The 22598-nt window shown below is 41.7% G+C and overlaps 1 protein-coding gene across 1 annotated transcript in view; it reads right to left on the reverse strand.

The window, feature by feature from the left end:
* Positions 1 to 8778: 8778 nt before the first annotated feature.
* The window catches only part of ncam2a (neural cell adhesion molecule 2a), an 84763-nt gene continuing 70943 nt past the window's right edge, over positions 8779 to 22598 (reverse strand). Inside the window, exons 16-18 of the mRNA XM_078290970.1 lie at positions 19178 to 19385; positions 13785 to 13871; positions 8779 to 8893 (exon numbers count right to left, since the gene is read on the reverse strand). Of these exons, the coding sequence (XP_078147096.1) occupies positions 8779 to 8893; positions 13785 to 13871; positions 19178 to 19385 (410 nt within the window). The remainder of the gene's footprint in view (positions 8894 to 13784; positions 13872 to 19177; positions 19386 to 22598) is intronic.

Raw genomic sequence — 22598 nt, forward strand, 5'->3', positions numbered from 1 at the left:
CCACAGGCGCTTCAGTAGGGAGGCTCAGAGGAACCACAGGCGCTTCAGTAGGGAGGCTCAGAGGAACCACAGGCGCTTCAGCAGGGAGGCTCAGAGGAACCAGAGGAGCTTCAGCAGGGAGGCTCAGAGGAACCAGAGGAGCTTCAATATGGAGGCTCAGAGGAACCAGAGAAGCTTCAGCAGGGAGCATTGGAGGAACCAGAGGAGCTTCAGTAGGGAGGCTCAGAGGAACCACAGGACATTCAGTAGGGAGGCTCAGAGGAACCACAGGCGCTTCAGCAGGGAGGGTCAGAGGAACCAGAGGAGATTCAGCAGGGAGGCTCAGAGGAACCAGAGGAGATTCAGCAGGTTCTGGTTCTGTTTGGTTCCAGAGATGAGCAGGGAAAATAAATGTCAGGGAAATATGATGATCAAGATCGATCAGGAAGTTGAAATCTTCTCTAAAATGTTGCTTGTTGTATCACAAACTTTAGGTCCAAGATACACAAGCACAAGTATTGCTTACAACAGGGATGGGACTGGCAAGCGGCACAAAATCAATGTAGAAACCACACTGGCTATAAGGAATAGGAGAATGAAAAAATACTTACATACTTTACATTGCCTCACAACACTTCCCATGTATCATGGCCCTTATTCCTCCCTCTAACACATTACACTGAGTAGATGTTCTCTTTTATTAACTTTATTTATTTAGTAACTTTTACTTTGAGTATATTTTAAATGAGCTACTTTTCATTTTATTTGAGTAGGTGTTTACACCAGTGATTTTCCATCTGCGTAAGTCAAACCTCAGCAGTGTAACAGAACATCTTGAGTAGGATATTTTGGTACTCTGTCCACTGCACTCTTGAAGCTGCAGTCAAATGAAGTATTCTTCTTCAAGAGCCTTGTACAATTTATTAACTTTTTACAATGTTTATTGTAAAAAAAAAAAAAAAAAAATTGTTCTACTACTCCTTACTAGCTAAGCAAGGCTTCAAAGTCCAGCCAATGTAATCCACTTGCACTATAGTCAAACTATGAATCATCAATTAATGTACCAAGTTGTGAAATCAGCTATATCTCACTGATGGTGGAGAAATCAGGCTGCATTCTGAAGATAATGTTTGCCTTTGATGTATTGAGTTTAGTGGAGTTTAGTTTACTATCAGTGCATGTTTGTATTCACACCCTTGGGCATCTGTTGCACACACTTACCTTTTTACACACACAGTTTTCTTTCAACCTATTTCTTTGTGTCTTGATAATCTATAATTGGTCAGCTTTCTCTGTGTGTAATGATCTGTGGGTCTGTAGATGATGTTGATTGGGAACACAGTGGGAAATACACTTTAGTGCATCACCAATGTTAAAACTGTCTAGTTCTCTTCACTTTGGTTTAAGAGCTAAACATCAAAAGTGTGAATAGGCCCTTTTCACAAACATGGCTGCCGTACTTCCGCAGGGTATAGATCGGTTCTCACCATTGCCAGCATTGTTAAAAAGACAACTTTCTGTCGCCCATAACTCTGTCTGTTTATTGTTTCTTGATAAGGATCCCCAGTAGCTGTACACAAAGGTGCCAGCTATTCTTCCTGGGGTCCCACTAAAACACAATATACATCCAAAACAAATACACAAAGTTTAAAACCAGGATATAATAAAAGCAAAAATTAAGACCACTTTGTCATGGGACATGAAACATGAAAGACAAGCAAAAATACAATAAGATAAAACACATTTGTACAGTAAACAATGATTCTTACATATCAAAGGCTGAGGACAAGCTTAAACAAACAAAAGTGTGAATTAAATATATCTACATGGATACACCGGTACAAAACAAATTATGCATTTGACCTTAACTCATAAACAAATGTCTTCTAACAAGTTTTTTGTCTGATGACCAGATAATAGGACGGCATGAACAACTTGTGTCATAATGTTTGAGGAAATAAAAGTGTTGCATTTCCTGCTATACCTTTGCCTACCTTTGCCACTATATTGTCTATATGTTTCGACCAAGACAATGAGTTGTTTAGTGTAATACCTAATAACTTGATCATATTTAGTTGTTTGATTTTGGTTCTCCCAATTGCCAGGTTCAACCTTATGTTGGAAACTTGGCGACTTCTTAAACCAAAAACGATCGCTTTAGTCTTAATAATATTAAGAACCATTTTATTACATGTCACCCTGAAAATGCTATTAAGTTCATTATTTAATACTTCAGTTAACTCATCACATGTTGATGCAGCATAATATAATGTAGCGTCATCCGCATACATTACCATTTTTGCAGCACTAAGAGAATATGGTAAGTCATTCAAATTAAATAGAGCAGAGGACCCAAGCAGCTCCCTTGGGGAACCCCACACTGAAGGTCCTGACTCTCAGATAAGCACCCATTAAAATAAACTTTCTGTTTTCTCCCATATAGATAGCTGTGCAAGAGGGAGAGCGCCAAAGGAGTAAAGCCTTAGGATTTGAGCTTGCTCAACAAAATATCATAATCAATTACATCAAAATCAGCGTGAAAGTCAATCATGACAGTGCCAACGATCTTATTGTTATCAATATTCTGTAACAATTCATCAGTCATTTGTGCAAGAGCTGTACATGTGGAGTGACCCAAACTGTTTACAAACGTCTTCTGCTGCCCTTCAAACATTAACGGTAGGTAACGTATAGCCCACCTTGTGATATTTAACTAACATTAGTGGAATTGTTTAACCGATAACTGTCGCAGCGCTTCAGTGCATTGAATTCAATTGAATTGAACTGAACACACGAAATTCTAATAATGAAGTGAGATGATTCCACTTTCTTCCAGTGCAGTCTCACTTGCTTCAGGCATTTTCTGGAAAACATTTTCAATAAGGCAGATCACATGTACTAAGAAAATGATACTTCACAAAAATTCCCAAAACAAATTGATTTGCATTGGATAAAAGTGAAATTACCCCATCCCACTGGTAGTATAAGATTTTAAGAGTCAATACTAGATTAGTTTGACTTGTTAAAATGGCTATTTTTGTTGGTGAAAGAAATGTCATGCTCCTGCTTCTTCATGAGAATGCATGCACCCTAAAACACACACACACACACACACACACACGCACACACACACACACACACACACACCCCTTCTTCTGCCGTTTCCCGTCTCCTCTCCTGTCTAATCAGAGGAGAGTCGGACCTCTGCTGGGAGATTCTGAAATCAGGCAGATTAAGGGAGTGGAGGGTTATACCTGCCAAAAGGCTTTCCGCTGGATTTGCTCATGTGGCGTGGAGTTTTGGGAAGCTGCACTTCCCTGCACATTGGCAAAGTTTCAGAAAGCTGTGTGTGTGTGTGTGTGTGTGTGTGTGTGTGATCGTGTGTGAATTCTGTGCAGCCCAAGTGTGCGGGAATAAAGTGCGTTAAAGTGCGTACATGCGTGTGTGCGTGTGTGTGTGAGTGTGCGAGAGAGGAAACTTTTGTGTGGCCGCAACAATGGCGGGGAGATTTCTTCACAGACTTCCCAAACTTCTCTCATAGTTGGGATTAAGGTGCTGTCAGCGCACAGTATCATGGGAGGACTCTGCAAACTGGAAGATTAGAAGAGAAATATTACCTGAGGGCTTACTGTGCTATCTTTCCGCGTGGAGTATGGCTTCCCAGCTGCATTCAGCAAGCTAAAACACACTGTATACTTCTGTGTTGTGTGTGTGTGTGTGTGTGTGTGTGTGTATGTGTGTGTGTGGTCCAATACTTCTGCCATTTGTCTGACTCACTGTGTGGAAAAAAAAAGAAAAATCCATCATACACCTGTAACAGATTTCCACCTGACAACCTCGGAGTTTGAGGATGACTTCGTTTTTTTCTACTCTATACTCCTGATTGCAGTTAGATTCAACTCAGTTCAACTCCACACACACACACACACACACACACACACACACACACACACCCCTCCACCCCCCATTGTGGCCAATATCACTCCTCTCTACATCTCTTCATCTCAAATGAGAGTTAGTGTTTGATGTGCAGACTTTCTCCGAGCCCCCTGTGGGAGATAAAGTTGAAGTTTGTTCCCCCTTGTTAACAGCCAGGATCCCCTCTCTCTCTCTCTTTCTCTCTCTCTCTCTTTCTCTACTCTCGCTCTCTCTCTCTCTATCTCACGTGGGAGAGAGAGAGAGAGACGTCTGTGAAATGTTATCTACCGACTTCAAATGAACGCTGAAGAGGGGGGCAGCTTTGTTAAGGAACACTGTGGCTCCTCGGTTCTATTCAAAAATGGTTTTAATTCTTCCTCTGAGCGGAGTTTCTCGGTCTCTCTGGTCTTTATCATGAAAGCGCTTTTTTTATTTTATTTTATTTTTTTTTTGTTTCAAGGAAGGGAGGCCAGATTTAGATGCAACACGGTTACTGTTTAAAATGGAGTAACGCCGTTTCAGGAATGACCTTGATGAAAATTGCACTTTATCCTCTGGAAAAAATGAGCTCTGCCGACTTCAACTGCAAAAAAAAACATTAAAAGCTATTAAAGTTGTGTCTTTGTGGAGTCCTCTGCTTTTATCTCGCAATTACACCAGACTAAAGCATATAGCCCATTACAATGCAGTGGATTATAATGAAATATCCGGCCAGTATCAGTATCTATGAGAGTATCTTTTTTCCCCCCGATATAACAGTATCCCACTACTCACTTCATGTTTATGTAATCATTGGATGAAAAAGATTTTTTTACTCTCATATTGATTCAGTCGGCTCTGGATTCAGATAGTAATTAAACCTAAGCACTCATTTTCTAAACTATGAGTGGCTGTTTGTATTGTTTGACAACAGTGGAGTAAAAATGTGGGATCTGAAAGTTGATAAGTTACTTTATTTATTGGCATGCTAAAATGATTTGGGCTTTAAAGGACAATACCAGTGGGTTTCTATGCCATTCTTGCTTTGATAAGAGTTTATACCTCATATATAATCTTTGAGTGCATGTGTGAGCAAGTAAACATGTCGTCCCCCACGAATGATGCAGGCGCCGCTTGGGCCAATCAGTAACAAGATGCAGCATCCCTCCAAGTTTCATCAAAAATCTGACTGGTGCTGTAGCAGCTCTAGCCCTTCAAAGCAAAAAAATGTGACCTTTAATGACAGCGCCTCCATCAGGCCAATCAGTGTATTTTTTTTAACACTGAAACACAGTGCGAAGATGCATCCTCCCTCCAAGTTTCATCAAAATCTGAGCAGTGGAGCCTGAAATATCACCTGAGATAATGTCAATTTCATGGCATGGGGGACAATAAAATATGCATCATTTGAAATATGTGACACCTATTTAAAAAAATGATTGATATTGCTGAAAAATGATATTCCAGCAAATGATTACTTTTAAAGGAGAGCTCAGAAAAAACACTAGTTATCATCCCGGAAAGCCAGTGAAATGGGACAAAACCACAACGTCTCGCTCTCTTCTACCAGGACATGTTTATTTACAGCGGCAAATGACAGGAGTTACAAGTGTTCCACAGGTACGTACAGAGAGACATCAATAGTTCCCACCTCCTGCACAAAGCACACTCAGCGGGGGACAGTCCAAGGGGACACGGGGGGAGCATGGGGACAAGAGGACACATACTGTACACTGAGCTCAAACACACCTGTTTTTACCCCCTTTACAGAGAAAAAAAAAGGGCCGAGGCATGGAGGAGGAGATAGAGGGACGAGGGACGAGAGAGAGGGGAGGGGAGGTGAGAGGGAGGGGGTAGGGGGGGCATCTAGACTCATATTCAAATACAAAAGAACATGTACAAATCGTATATAGCCTCCAGGCACTGTGCTCCCGTATTTACAGTCGTCGTAACAGGCAACCGAACCCCCCCCCTTCCATGGCGGGACCATCCATTTGAGATACGCAGGTACGAGGGCTCGCTGTGAGAAAACAAAGCCGGCGTTATGGGGGCTGAGATAAAAACCAATGGGGGCTGAGAGACAGGGGGGAATGGGGGGGGTGTGGGTGGGTGGGTGGGGGGGGGGTTGCAGACACATGCGCGGAGTGCCGCAGCCTGGGGAATTAATCACTGTCACGAACTACATAATCAGTTTTTACCTATCAAAGCGCACTCCGAAACTCGGCGTGAGAGCTCTCGCCGGCTGCACTCCACGCTCGCAGAGAAACACTCATGCATTCGCGGCCGTACGCTCGTAATCATCACGCCCTCTGTGGGTTTTTTTTTTTTTTTTTTTTTTTTGAAAAGTCGCATTATGCATCACGGAGCTGGAAAGTGTACTTGGCAATACACTTTAATCTGATTTAAATGGGTAAAGGGAAATTAACAAATGGAAATCAAAATGACAAGCCAGAGGAAGGAGATTTTTGTTCTTCTTGCCTATTTAATAATGTCATAGTTAGGAAGAAATAATCAGAAAATGGGTTTTAATTTCTGTTGTTGTGACAATATTGCACTGTGAACCCAGGGTGAGGTATAAAATTAAATCATGAGATGGGCACATTGTCACACCCATCACACACACACACACATCAACACACAAGTTCTCATAGATACACTCAACATACTACTATATACAAGCAACCTGACCCACATAGACATACAACCGTGTGTATACACAAACACACACACGCACACACACACACACACAAAATGATGCATTACACAACACTAAAACCCCTTATGTCATGGCCAGATTTCTGCAGCCTATCACTGTACTTTGCACTCAAACGTTACAGGATCAACCTGTCAGCTAGTTGTACTTCTATTATCCCTCCCGCATCTTCTTCTACAACTCATGATCCTACGACTACATTTCCCAGAATTCACAGCATGACAATATAATTCCACCACCTGACACGTTCTGTGACAAAAGCAATAAAGTCACTGTCAAAAATTAATTTGATGGTCTACATTGTTGCGGCGGCATAGGGCCACGGGGGAAAGAAAGGAAGGCACACTAATGCCGTAATTACTGCCTCCATTGAAATGCCGTGAAACAGCCTTAGGGCATACTGTGGATTTTCTTAAGGGAAAGCAAATGACTAGAAAAAAGCAATATTACACCATCACTGAACTTTGGACCAAAACACAACAGAAAAAAACCCAAAACAAAACGAGCTTTTCATCTGAGGAGCGTTCACAAAAAAAGCCAAGCCTGTTGCATTTGAAAAAAGACACATCCTTTAGGGTATATTTACATAAAAGCTTTGTAAAATATTTTTTTTCACCTATGTACAACACATGACAACATCAGAGAGAATAGCGATCAGACCAAGAGGAAAAAAGAGAAAGAAAGAAAAAAACAAAAAAGGTTCAAAAGGTTTGAATTCGTCTGAGGCGGGTTTGAGAGAGGAATGGATCATTAACAATATACATGACACACATGTTGGCTCATTTTATTCCTCATCAGGACACCGTTACTCATTTGTTCCCATTCCTTGAGTCCTACCATTTCCCTTTAATGGTGCTTACATAACACCATTCAGGGCGTTTGTGGGGAAGCCTTCCAAATACATAACCTTATTTTTACACTACTCACAATGTATACCCAAAGCGCAAACTGGCTTGCAGTGCAGTTGTCACAACTGTTGGCAGCAGTATACTGTATGCAGTGTGAACACAGCAGAGTAAAACATATTGATGTTACAGAATGTGAACGGGTGAAAAGCTTTGCCGCTTGAGTGTGCGAACAATATTTAGTGTCAATTTGAAAAAGCTTCTGTGACACTTCGTGAATGCACATGTGCAGCATGTTAATATAATACTTTATAGTTTGTAACATATAACTAATGCGAAAAAAATACACAATATTCTCTCTTTTTGGCATGTTTTTGCGAGGTTCTTGACGTTCGTTATCCGTACCACCGAATATGACCCGACAAGCCCTTCAGCAAAGCTTATTCATCAAATAGCGAGTCCTGATTTTAATAATATATTCTATTAAATTTTATTCGGTCCTGTTTGCAACCATCTTTCACAGTCTTACTGGGGAGCAAACGCCCCTGAGAGAAGCCTGTCATCAGGTTTTCCTAAAGCAGCAGGGTCAAAGCAACGCTCGGCGCTTCAAATCTCATTAAGAGCGGTTTACCTTTTGTTTACTGAAGCCAGCTGGTTTGAAACGCAATGTTTCTGTATTTGGCTCTCATTAGCCAGACACCTAGCTAGGCTATTACAGGCATAAAAAGGCTGCCGCCGTGTAACATCCAGGCGATTGGATTTAAATCATGGTGATATCCCGCAGCGAGGGTCGGCCTATGCTTTAACTCTAACAGGAAAACAAGAGAATTATCAGTTTGAGCTTAGGGGCAACACTGGCGTATGCGTACAAGCTTTGTCTGCGTGTGTGAGTGTGTGTCTGCGCGCCGAGTCACGGAGGGGGCTGGAGATGTGATTTATCAACATTATCTGCATTCAATTCAGGTTGTAAACAAAAAAAAAACCAGAACAACAAAAATGTCATCAGAAAAACAAGTTATGAACAGCAAAAGTAGACAAGGAAAAAGTCGGCAGAAAATAAGCCCAAAAAAATAATATACAATCATTGATCAACAAGAGCCTTCCACTGACGCCATGTTTGCGAGAACATGATACATATATCAGTCAGCGTGTCTAAAAGGCTGACCCTTTCTTCCTTTCTATTTTCTCTCTATTATTTGTATTTACACATGCCTTTCACTGGGGCATTGTTATAAACAGATATGGTATTTTTCTCCACTATTTTCCCGCGCTGTAGCTTCTCTGGGTTTTGGTCTCATGGGGGATGATCCGAATGTTCTTTTGGTGGTGCGGGGGACCATCCCTTTATGCTTTGCTGTCGTCGGGCTTTGTGTGGATGCTGTTGTCACTGTGCACTTTGATTTCAATTGTGTCCGGCTTGAGACTCTCTTTTCCGTTTTCTTCCTTCAGCGGTAGCTTCCTGCGGTAAACAAGAAAAAAAAAAAAAGGCAAAATGCACAGAAACGGACATGAGATGCTGCAGAGTGCCGTCGATGCATGCTACTTCACACATGCACGCTCGGTAATTACAGGAACTTATGACACCCAGACAAACAAAGTGAAGAGGCATAGACTCAAGAGTGCACATCAAGATGACATTTTTGCATGAAGCACACAAATAAACGCGAGCTAAATTAGATCTGAAGTGCTGCCATGAGAGAACGTGGGCTTAATGCATTTTTTGTTCTGTACAAAATATGTACACTTTCCTGCTTTAGAGCCCACTAGTAATGATATTTCAGGCCTTGTGGCATGTGAATCAGTTGCCCCCAGTGGGATTAATAAAGCTGAATTGAATTGAAGTGAAAAGGGCATTTAAATATTAAAAACACTACATCTGCAGCGCTGCAAATGGGGCTAGGTAAAGCCATATTATTCACATCTGTGATTCCCTCTGGCCTGGATGCTTGTTAAAAAAGCCTTAGCCAGACAGGAGATATCTGACCTAAAATAGTGATCAGTTTGCTTGCCTCCCTTGTGTTCCTTCCAAACACAGAGAGATATCTCTTGGCAGTCTTGGCTAGTCTGGACAGAGCTGAGGCGTTGCAAGAACAGTCACGACCAAACATGATTTGGCAAACCCTCTGCTGGATTTTCTCCATCTGTTCACCAGGGATGAATGCCACACAGGTACGCTCTCCCAGAGCAACCGCTGCATAATAACTATGTGAATAATTATAGAGTACTAACTAGGAGACACGCAGAGAGACGTGTTTCTGATTTGGCTTTTAATAAATTAATTCAGTCAAATAATCACATTAGAAGAAGCGCACGCTCGGTGCGTAGTGAAGTGGACTGCAATTTAACAGATTTTGTCCATGGAGCTGAAATGACACAGATTATATTAATAGCAGACAAACTAAACATTTGAATATTACAGCAAAAACCCCATCAGAAACATCATCGGGGGTCTTTCCCTCTTCATGTCAGTCATGGCTGCACACTGTTTCATTAGTGTGGCTGGTGGGAGGGGCTGTAGAGAGGAGGGGGGGGGGGGGGGGGGGGGTGTTGTTGTTGCTGTTTCAGAGTATTTTAAATTCTTAAATAGCTCTGCAAACTTGCCTGTGGCGACTTGAACAACTTCACTACAGAGCTTGCACCCGAACCCCCCCCCCCCCCCTTCAGCTTCTGACTCGATTCATCTCGGGCAAAAAGAAATATTAACATATCAAGCCGCTTGATTGGCTGACTGCCTCTTTTCAGACACGCAGTTCATCTCATCTTCCTGAGTCTTGTTTCATGTAATTCAGCAAAAGGACGTCGCTGTTGTTTTTCTTATGATAATGTGGGCACAAGATGAAAATCTTATCAGCCTCTGTTTCCAGTAATATGATGTATGAGAGCTTTTATCCTCATTGTGCGCACAAAACTACTTTATCCTAATGCAGTTAATATGACATCTGGGTAGAAGTCAGAAGAGAATAATAGAATTGCATAATACAATAACTTAAATGGTGGTAATTCATAATAGGCCTATGTATTACACTGTGGTAATATTTGTACAGAGTTGTGGTTTAGCTCTATTCATTCTATTCATGGTCTATTCAAGTTCCTCTCATTTAGTGGGCTCCTTCATATTCCAGGTTTTATTGTGACCCACGTTTATATTCCAGCTTTTATACTCACCTGCAGTAATACTGGATTTTGACATTTAAATTGGCCTACAATAAGTATCAGGTTCTGTAAAGTCCTTTGAGCCATGCTGTGTGACAAAGGGCTGCATAAATAAACCTGACCTGACTTGACTCATACACCAATATTACGTGTTTTTGGTGAAAACCTAGTAACTCCAGTTTGGATGACTTTCCTGTTTTAACTTAAATTGAAGGATCAAATGGTCCTCTATGGGCTAAGAAAGCTCTATGGCCCTTGGGCTGATGAAAACCTTTCAAAACCAACTGGATAAACTGAAAAATGCATGGGGGTCAGTCTGAAAATGAGGCTGTTTAATTTCTGAAAAGTTGACAGTTAACATGTCCTAGTATCTTCTGGTGTATTTGTAAGCCTGCAGCGTGCTGTTTTGTTTTGAGCTGTGTTGCAAGTAAAATTTAGCAGCAGCATCAATTCCATTTGCTGTGACCACCAAAAAACTAAAGCCTAACCAAAAACCACTTATGGAGAAACCAACAGGGACAAATTCAATGTAAAAGATGAATGGACCATGGACCTATGTGAAACGTACAGTGGATGACCTTTTGTTGTTTCATTGTTGTTTTTGGAAATAAAGCCCTGTGGTGAAATTTCAGTAAGTGACTTGTCAAGGCAATTTGTCTTTCAGCAGAAGCTGGCTCCTATCCTTCAACAACAGAAAGCACAGATGCCAATACTGAACGTATGAAATATTAGAGACATCTTCCTGATATTAAGCTGCAGCACCTTTGACAAAATCCGCATCTCAGTTGTCTCAAAGCTTAAAAATCATTCTCTAACTCGTCTGCTTCTCTTTATCTACATCTCCTCCTTTGTGAGTGGTATGTAAGAGAAATCAATAAGGGATAATGGCTTTTACCTGTATTCACCTTAACAGTGTGCTTCATGAAAAGAGTAAAGCCAGAAAATCAGTGAAAGAGGCTGATGTGCAGCTTTTAAAACTTAATTAATTGTTTCAAATGGCCAAACACACACTCAAGGCGTCCTGTGGAGCGCCAGAAGTCGCAGTGCAAGAGGAAAAAGGTAAAATAATGATTCTTTTTCCAGGAGGCCATATTCTTGACTTCTTAATTATCTGAATAGGCATGTCCATGTTATATTGCATATTTTTAGATTAATTTCTAATTTGCAGTCATATGTTACAGGGCGGTTTTGGATTTGGTTAATTAGAAGGATTAACTTTTGGCAGCTCGTCAAGTCGGCTAATTTGTAAAGTTTAATAGGATAGAGAGACCAGGTTGAGACTCTATACCAGGTTTGTAGACCAGTGTCTTGGCCTGCATTGCACCATAGTAGCATCAAACAAAGTGTGTTAAGTCACATCCAGTGTGTTTGGGCTTCAACTGTCCCTAATATGTTGAACATTCAGCTAAAGTTTCTGTCAAGAGAGATTAAGAGGGAAGAAATGGGTCACCAGCAAGGAAATCAGACGTAGACTTGATCCTGCCCAATGTGGTTTCAGGTTATCACTCTCAGTCTACCTGGCAGGACTGTATCAACACACTTCAGCTAAGGGCTATTCATTTCTGGAGTTCACAGGGCTTGGTGTTTTCATTTTGTTGTATTTCCAGCCTCCGTTAATGATTCAACACCATTCCTCACCTGGTCTGAGAAACCTGCACCATCCAGTGATGCTTTAGCCTCAAAGTTCTGCCATGCATCCTGTCTCTAAGTCATAGGAACAAAAGACTTTGCATTTTCAAGGTTTCATGTGCCCTTCACTTTCATGAGCACAGGTTCTAAATATATAACTAGGCCTAAATTTTTCCTTGGGCCAGGAGTAATTCTCCTTTCCCTGACCTATAGATTATTCCATGTGGTAGAGTCGGCTTAAAATTGCCCTGATTATGGTGTCAACTAGGGACCAATATATTTGTTCCTATATTGGTTTGCCAATACTGTATCCTGGGCTGATATTGACCTTTAATCAAATATTGGATATCAGCCAGTCAGTGTTGTCCACCTCTGTTATGATGGAGGTTTCTTTGTTCAGTGATGTTTTTTTTTGTCAATTCATCATTTAAAGGTGATCATTTAAATGTATCCCAGAGTTTCCCTACCATTGAAAAGCTACTAACCCTAAAACAATTTCATTGGTATTGGTTTCAATGGAGAGTTTCAGTGTCACATGATGGTTTAAATGCTGTTTCAGAGGCTTTTCTACCCGACAACAATATCATTCTGGGGCAAAGACTAAATCCTTGTCACTTTCGGCATGAAAACGGTCAAATTTAAAGATGTTGAATATCGGCACAAAATATTGGCAGCTTCAATACAAAAATATCCCTCAAAACCCTTCAAAAACCAGTTATCGGTCGAACCGTAGTGTCTACCAACGCAAAGGGAGTTTTCCAGTGAGGGAGATCAATGGGGGGCTAAATGTAAAACAGCAGCCCTGCATGAAACCTAATAAGCCCAAATATTGCTCTTGGCAATGGAGATTTCTCCATTGGTTGACTGGTGAATATGTAAGTTTAAACCAAGATTGGATTTATGTTCAGATGGGGAGGCTTTCTCAACATATGGACAATGTCAGAGTGCAGGTGCCATACCATTACTAGGAAATTTACTGAATCAACATATGTATAGTATACAGTTTTACATTAAAGCCGCAGTACACTAAGCAACAAACAGATGCCAATGGATGGCTCCAAGGCAGCAAGAGGCAACTGTTTGAAAAATGTGAACTTCGATACCCAGAAATCCTATAACATCTCATCAGTAAACGCTCATGTTTACCAAACTGTCCGGTCTGTGATGCTTTATACCAAAGGAAACCAAAGAAATGAGAGAGGAAAAGATCTAACGTTGATGAGTCCAGCTTTCTCTGGATGGAGCTGCTCACTGCTGTTTAGGAGACAGTTTGGATTTCGCTCTAAAGCTTCGATTCTTTTAAGTGTTCATACCTGACAGCAGAGTCAGATTTGGTCTAAAAAGGTGAATCTATGGCGTCTCTATTAGTGGGGATGCAACACTGTTCTCTATTACAGCTCCACTGTGTGATTTAGGCTGATAACATGGGTGTATTTTTTTTTTCTTGCCTTGTATAGCTTTAACCATGGGAGTAGGCTGTATTGTCAAAGACCTGGTGACTTATTTGGGTCAAAGTCAAGTGTGATCAGGGTTTGGATCTTCCCTAAACTGCCTGGTGGAAGAGGGGCGGTGTCATTGGACTCCCATCATCTGCCACAGCTACTCTCTCTTCTTCTGTTTTCATCTCAGCGATTGGATGCTCGGACCCATCACCCCTGCACACGCACACAGAGGCACGGTGGATTAAAAAAAACGATGTGTGGGACACAAAGCAAACAGAAGCGCCATTGAGTCTTGACAAGCCTCTCTGATATCTTCCCACAGCGAGCCGGGGAGATACCGGAGCCTGGGAGTGTGTGTGTGCAGATGTGTATTTGTAATCTGTAAGCCTCTAAGTGACACCAAAGCACAGCAGGGGCGACTTGTTCTCCCCTCTGCCGATGTTAATTAAGCGAGCCAAGGCCATCCGCGGCAGGCCCATAAAGGCTGATTAGAAACCCTGGTTTTCACAGAGATAGATTAGGTGGCCCAGGGTCTAAACTGTATCCCTGGGGCGTTTGTTTAAGCTCTTATCTACATCTTTACATTTACATTTTAGGCAGTTGGCTGACACTCGGCTGGCACATACTGTAGCTGTTGATACACACTGGCTGTTATGGGGATCAAGGACTCTATTCCCTGACCTGGAATCAGTGGCGATTCTAGGACTTTTGCTGTATAGTTTGATTGTTTTTAATCAATTGTGTGTACACAAGATTCAGCAAATAAGTTACTATTAGTATTACATGCAGGACGAAGTTTCTATTACTGCACGGACTCATTTGACTTGTATTGACCAAAGATTATTTAGGTGAAAAACAGACTCTGTCACACTCTTAAGCACTTCTATCTGTCTAAAAGGGTGCCTTGGATACTTTAAACAAGCCAATCTTACATTTCAGGTGATTTCAATGTGTCAATCAGCGTTAAACAGCCAATGACGTACAAGAAAACCTCGACCACCCCTTTGGCTCCGCCCCTGCCTGTAATAGGAATCAGCTTGTTTGCCTGCCTTGAACTCCAGCTAGGACTTCTGGAGGTAGCAGCCTCCTCTCTTTGGACTGGGGAGGGTTAAGGCATAGCAGTAACAGTTGGGACCAAGCATGATTCGGCAGGCTTTACTCTGGATATTCACATTATGTTCGCATCGCCTAATTGTGAGGGAAGAATGCCACATACTGTAGGTAAACTGCACTCTAGGGCCAGACAGGTGTATGTTTTATACTCGGTTACAAGGCCAGGTGAGCTCAGTCCAAAGCCTTTTAGCCTTCTCAAGACAATCAGTGTTTTGTTTGCTCTGCAGATTATGTTAAGAGGGAATCGCACTTAATTGAATGTCACACTTCTGAACCTACCTGTCCAGAATTTCACATTCGAGTGCTCCCAACATGACAATATCGCGAACAATCTTAAGTCCTAAGAGGTTTGCATAATCAAGCCTCTATATCCCTATAATGCTGTGCCCCTTTATTTTTTTAATTAGCATGACAGACAAAGAGGAAAAAACTTCTCTATGCTTACATAATAAAATGCATTGCAGTGCAAAAAATAAAAACGGTAATTAAAGTAGGGCATTTAATCATGGTTGACTGACAAAAGTGTTTACAATCCACCAATATTCATTAATTTAATATGCCCTTAATTTCATTTCTTGCAAAATAGCTTCCCAAAACCTGTGTAATGTGTATATATATATGCAAACTCTCCTTATCCTGCTGTTAAGGAAACACATTTCCACTCATTATAATATATAAAAGGAACTAAAAATCAAACACCTCTCTGCACAATATATAACACTCTTTCAATATTGTTAATGTCAAGCTAAATCACATCAAATATGTAAACAACTGTTCCATATTAAATATTGTTAATGCAAATTTCTGTCCTGGTTAGTGTGCTAAAAGGCAGGAAAATGGATTACAGAAATCAATGAATAACTAATTATCCAAAGAATGGCTTGGTAAAATGGGACCAAGGTGGGTGGGGGGGATGGGGGTGCACTAACATTTTTCTTTCACTTTTAATTGTCAAGGTTGGGAAAGTGAGGTGAGCTTGTAAGACTTGGCTTTCTCTATTGAATGAATACATAAATAAACACGACGCTTTGTACTCTTTGAAATCCCTCTTCTTTTTTTTAAGGTTTTTCACATCAAATATAAATGATCCACTCCTACACTCTGATGCTTAAGTGGGTGAAGCCTGTTCAGATACCAGTGAAGAGATGTTGGGTAGAGCTGCAGCTTTGCTTCACAGTTCATTCCTACTTAAACAGCATTTGTTTCTTAACACGCGTGAGTGCTCATAACTGCAATAAACAAACTTTTCCCCTTTATGACTCAAACAGTGTCACTGTCTTGTTTACATTTAATTTACTCACTCAATTTTTGTTGGCTGATGGCCAAAATAAAATTATTAAATTAAAACCCAAAGCTTGTATCTTTGTTTAATGTTTAATATTATTATTTTTTGTCAGCACAGCTTCCCACGACTGCAGCACTCCAGTGACAATAACCACGATACAGCACTCCCTCTTGTACCAAGTTTCCTTCTGTGAAGAATCCTGTGTCCCCACCACAAGTCACACTGGCATCGGTGAATGTAGACCCTCGAATGTCTACCCTAACCCTAACCCTAACCAAATCTATCACTGACCCACTCCTCAGTCAACATGGACCTCAGCTGCACCACCGGAACCCTCCTGGCTCCTACACCAGCATCTTATTGGTGGACTTCAGCTCAGCTTATAATACAATCATCCCCGAGTTGTTGCACTGTAACCCAGCAAACATTTTGACATTGAATATATGTAAATATTGTGCCAAAATGAAAGTTGAGATGATGTTTGTAGTTGTCCGTAGCTGCTACATTATGTAAACCCGGGGGCTCAATATCTTTCTTATCTATCAGTTTGAAACAGTTTCCAAAGCTGTTTTCATATAATTTTTTATGGTGCCATAATATCATATTCTGAACATTTTGTGCTGAATTTGGGTTGGTGTTGAGCTTGCCACCTCCTGCATGTTGCTGTTCCTCAAATGCTTGCTGGGAAGCTGTTCAGGGCTGCACAGATGTACAAATCTACACCTGGATCAACCTGGCTGGCTTCCTCTCGGTGAGCAAGTTGACTCAAGTCGGCTTATGACACCACCCTTCTTGGCCACCTGCCGCAGGGAAGTGGACCCATGTGGACCCCCTGACGTCATGGTGCTCCGTCAACAATCGCGAGTTTAACACTCAAAAGAGAGGAAATGAGGACTGACTTTTGAAGGAACCTGCCTGCTTCTCCCCCCTGGAGGTCAACAGCGCCGCAGCGAACGCAGCCGAGTCTCTCAAGTTGTACCGAGGCAGCGAAGGAAACTCGATATGTCACAACCGATCTTGGCACAATTGATTCATAATAGAACAGCGTCTTCACAGCCTCCATCATCCTTTGGTACGGCTCTGTCTCTGAGTTAAAACTACGCTGCTGAGAGGGCAGTTGGCTGCTGGCTGCTCCCTATTGAGCCTCAACACCAGGAAGATTGTCTACGACCCTATCGACCCAGGAACATGAATTCCTTTTAGAAGACGCTACCGATGTGTTAGAGCCACACCACTTGTCCCCTCAAGACACCCCCCCCCCCCTCCGTGGACTGTCTGAACTCTACCAACACACAGAGTCGCTGATTTTCTGATACTACTTATCACCCTATTCATTTAAAGTTCACCTGGTGCTATTTATCACCCTGTGTATATCGATATTGTTATTGATATTGTTGCACAATGTTTACTGCTCCTTTCAGCGTATTACCCGTCGGCACCTGCACTATCGACATCTTACAATCTCAGTAGGAGTATCTGTGTTTTGTATTTTCTCAAGCATATCTCATTATACTTACCTCATCTCAGTAGTATGACGCATGGCAGAACGGACTACTGCACTACTTTACTCTCACAATGGAGACGCTGATCATGCATTGACAGTTAATTTGAATTTCTGTACCATTTTGCATTGTTCCCCTGCACTTTATGTAACGTACTGTACGTCTGTCTGTCAGTCTGCAATGTGCGACTTTGCATTTGTGATGTGACAGCACTAAATGATCTAGTCTAATACAGCGAATGTCTTTATTTGGAAACTAACAAAAAGTTGCATTGGAATAACGGAAACATACAGCAACACACAGGCTGTGAAGGAACATACAGCAAAGCCTTCCTGCTGATGTGCAGGCTTTACCATAAAGCTGAGGCAGACTCTGCATGCTGCCTGGGCAGACAGTCGCTCAGCCACCCAGCACTATGGGCTTAGTGACTCAGCAGAAGTCAGCTCCCTCCCCTCTGTTTCTCTGTGCCCTCTCTCTGCATCCCTCTCTTCAGTAGACACTGCGCTGGCACCCTGACAGTCAGTTTGCACCCAAAAATGGCGCTGCTGAGGCCAATGAATCAGACTCCATGGGTGCCATCTCACAAAACCTCGGTTTGGCAACCGTCCTGCATTAAAATGGTGCTGGGAGTAAATCTTAAAATCAATGGTAAGTGCAGAAGCACACACACACACACACACACACACACACACACACACACACACACACACACACACACACACCCACACACACACACACACAGTAGATATGGTAGCAAATAAAGTGAGAGACAAACTTGTACACATAGACATACTCATGCAGCTTGTACTTTCACTCCCTTCTCTCTCTCTCTCTCTCTCTCTCTCTCTCTCTCTCTCTCTCTCTCTCTCTCTCTCTCTCTCTCTCTCTCACACACACACACACACACACATCGCATAAAACAACAAACAACATATTTCAACGGTAGACACACTACATATTGTATGAAGGTATGAAGCGATGATTTAGGATTTGGGACATTATCAAAGACAGAATGTTGTTGTCAATGTATAACAGTATTCTGCTCAGACTAAACCTGTACAATACAAGAAACGGTTTCATTTCAATATATTCAAGATATCCACCATTTGAGAAGTGATACCTACTCTTGGAAAATGACTGATGGCACAAAATGAAAACAGACTGTGACACCTTTTAAAGGGTAATCGGCAGCTTAAGTCCTTTGTTTTTTACAGACGTAAAAATGTATTTACAGAGTTAATCCTCTATATTTGAGGAATTTTACTCAAATATTACTCATATACTATTTTCTTCCAAAATGGGCTATGTAGCATTTTGGAACAGAACTCCTGACATCATGAGTCACGGAGTGGATTTGTCTTCACCCATCCAGCTCTTTCAGTTTATTCTTGCAGTATACAGGCAAAGGCAATGCAAATTCAGTGAAATTTGATTAAAACCAAATAGCAAATGTGCCAGAATTACCCAATCAAATGAGATAAACACACAGCAGATGCTCCGAGCGCTAGCATGAATGACTTGGTGACTGACAAACACGGATGCAGGACCACTGTCGCCACTATGAGGCAGGTGTCAAAGTTCCTGTAACAAATAAATAAAAAACAAAAAGCTAGACTCACAGGTAGGCGGCCTTGCCCTCCTCTATTTCCTTGCCCTTGCCGCTGGTGGCGGTCTTCTTGCTGCACAGCGTGCGGGTGATGCACATCAGCAGGCCGCACTGGCGCAGGAAGAAGCAGCTGACGTCCACCAGCACCAGCAGCAGCAGCAGCGCTCCCAGGCCCAGGCCCACCACCGCCCCCAGCCCCAGGCCGCTGAACAGGGATTCTGCTGAGGCAGTGAAACACACACACATACACACACACAACAGGCACACACACACAGGGAGAAAACACTGTTACCAATGCTTGCTCATACACTTTTTCCTCTAAGACGAGTATGATAATGTGATACTTGATTGAGCCGCATAGGGAAATTCTCTTTTTTTCATGCCTCCCTAGGAGTCCAATAAGCCTTTCCTGTAATTTTTTATGTTTTTATTCTACTCTTATATACACTGTCTATTTTTATTCCTTTTTATGTCCTCTCTTTTCTGGTTGTTTTATTCCATTGCATTGTGAAGCACTTTGAGCTGTATTTGCTTGCATGAAATGTGCTATACAAATAAAGTTTGATTTGATTTGTCTCTCCTCATTACCACCCTGCAGCCCCATGCATAGCTACATGTACAGTGAGTGTGAAACCCCTATACAGAACACCATGAACTTGTATTAAACAAAAGCACACATTCAACAAAACTTTTACAGTGGTACTTTCAAAATCACTCGAAGGTCAATGGATTCCTCTGGAGTCTGCTGGATAGTTTCCAACACAGAGATAAATCCTAATCCACAACTCCTCAACTCACACGCAATCCTCAGTGGAGGAGCTCCATTATTAGCGCGAATCCACCAAATCTCCTCCAAAACAAATCAATTTCAGCCTTAGAATGTTTTTCTATGCAGTCAATGGACATGGGTGAAAAAAAAGTTTGAAAAACTTTTTAAAAAATGAGGAAAAAGAGGTCCAATGCAAAAAAACTTTATTCTATTTGGGTATTCATTAAGAAAAGTTTTTTGTGAGAAGGAAATGATCCACATATCCACTTTCTGCCTGTTTACCAATCATCAAGAGTTTATATGCGAGATAATTTCCTCTTTCCCTGATGAGGTTTTTAAACTTTTCATAATGAACAGCCAAATAGAATAACGGCTTTTAAACATTTGACCTATTTTTCCTCAAGACTAGAAGACGTTTTTTTCTTTCCAGCCTCCTATCTGTTTTTCCTAGAACTTTACAAAGAATAACTGTGATTATTAGACAAAATGGCACCATGAGCATTTGACAGCAAAGCTCATTTCACGCAGACCAAGGAACCGTATGCATTTTAATTCTGTTTGAGCTCGGGCCTTGAATCTAATCTCACTGTTCTGTTCCGCAGTTTCAAAACTCAGCGCTCACTCTCCGACTACATCGTACCACACTGCAGTTCAGAGTGAGGCAGCGGGCATCAGCATCATCATGTTGATGCTTTAGCCCCTGTGTCCACTGGGCACCTCTTATTTTGTAGCTAGCAGCACTTAGCAGATTCACGTGGGAAGCAGAGTAGGAACTTTTTGCTAAAAGTTGAAATATTTTAACTCCGACCGGTCAGCACTCTGAGTGCTACAGCACGGCCAGCGCTCAGCTCAGTCGGGAACAAGCAACAGGGCTTCCTTTCAATTGCAAGTAATGAGAAAAGGAAGCCAGCGCTGTAAAGAGCGGTTCCCAGTGGACACAGCCTTATAGAGTTGTGACCTTAAGTGATCCCGAGGTTGAGCAAACTGAACATCCACTATTGGCTCAGTGTTGACAGCTGGAGGTCAAAGCTTGCCAGGAGTAATCGGCACTGGGAACAGTCAGAGAGAATGAACATTCCTATTTAGCAGTGCTCTGGTGCGGCCGTTCGCCAGCCTGTGTGGAAGAAAGGGGGATTAACCATTAATGTGAGGGTGAGAGTGTCCAGAGACAGTGGAGTGGTTCAGCCTGCTGCCTCCGGAGCAAAAAAATGCCCCGACTGAACCTCGCCACGGCTTTCTCTCCCGTGTCTCCTCTCTCCTAGGTACGTCTCAAAAAATAAAGTTAATGTAAGCTGATTGCCCAAGCTGAATCACATGGAAAACATCATGGAAACATCATGTGAAAGGTGAATTCGTTTAATTTCACTTGCATTTACGGGGCGTGGCTAACGGATCACAATGTCTTTGGATGAAGAAAGCTGTCACTGTGCGTCATACACCAATGACTCAGTGATCTCAATGACTTTTTTCTCCACTCAGTCAAAATCCTGGACAACGGAGATTGGAAGAGATACAAGGCACAGAGAGAGAGAGAGAGAGAGAGACAGAAAGCGAGAGAGAAAGCAACAGAGAGAGAGAATCTTGTGGAAGGGAACTCTAATTAAAACACTTTGTGTTTTTGTGAATTGGGGAATATGGGATTTGAAGCTTGCAGATTGAATCAATACTTTCTCACCGCCACAGGCTACTGTGTTGCATCTCACCTTCTTAAAGTTTATCTGAGTTCATTTGGCAGCTGAAGCCACAGATTCAGAGGCAGTAAACAACACCTCTCCTGCTCCCCCGAAGCATACACACACTCCAGAAGGGAAAGCCTACTTCACTCTTTTTCATCATGAGATTGCAGTGTCCTTAAGCCTTTTATATTGTCAATAGATGTTTACATTTTCAAACACGCAGTCCTTTCCCATTCTCTATGTTTGATGAACCACACTGAAAAATCAATTCATTTTTTCAGAGAATTGCAATCTCAATGTCGTCAAAGGCCTTGATACAGCTACAGTACAAGGTGTTATTTTACATAAATAGGTATATTTACTGTTGTATTATGACTTGTTGCTGCTAAATTGGCATAGACGCTGCAAATAATGGACGACTTGTTGAAATAACACGTCAAACATACAGCGAACCCCAAAACTAGCTGGACAACAACCAGTTTTGATGTTGCGACTGTTTTTGAATGTGAAATCACACATAGTTAAGAAGTTAAAGAAGTTTAAGTGCAGGCATTCCATTTTAAATAGAAAACTACAGAAAATCACTTTTATTTGAAGGGATGCCCAAAGTATTTAGGGGTGTCATGTTGAAAGATCCAAAGTATTTGCACGGATAAAGATTTTATTAAATAGTCATTTTTGGTATGCCAGCAAAAGCTCTTAGCTTGAAAGACTGAAATCCATAAACATCAGACTTTCAACTGATAAGGAGTCTTACTCTAAAGTGCTTAGCAGGAGCTTGACAGTTTGAGGTTGGATTGATGCGTTACACACTTGTTTACTTTTAGTTATTTTGCCAACCATGTATTAGATTTATTCCAAAATGTGGACATCATTTCCAGTAGGACATAGCCCATACCTGAGTGAATGATACACCGAAATACAAAAAGGGTGGAAGAGCACCTGGAAGAAATATATCAAGAAATCGTCAGTGTTCATGTCAAGAATAA

This window comes from Centroberyx gerrardi, chromosome 21, assembly GCF_048128805.1.
Source record: "Centroberyx gerrardi isolate f3 chromosome 21, fCenGer3.hap1.cur.20231027, whole genome shotgun sequence".
Classification (NCBI taxonomy): Eukaryota; Metazoa; Chordata; class Actinopteri; order Beryciformes; family Berycidae; genus Centroberyx; species Centroberyx gerrardi.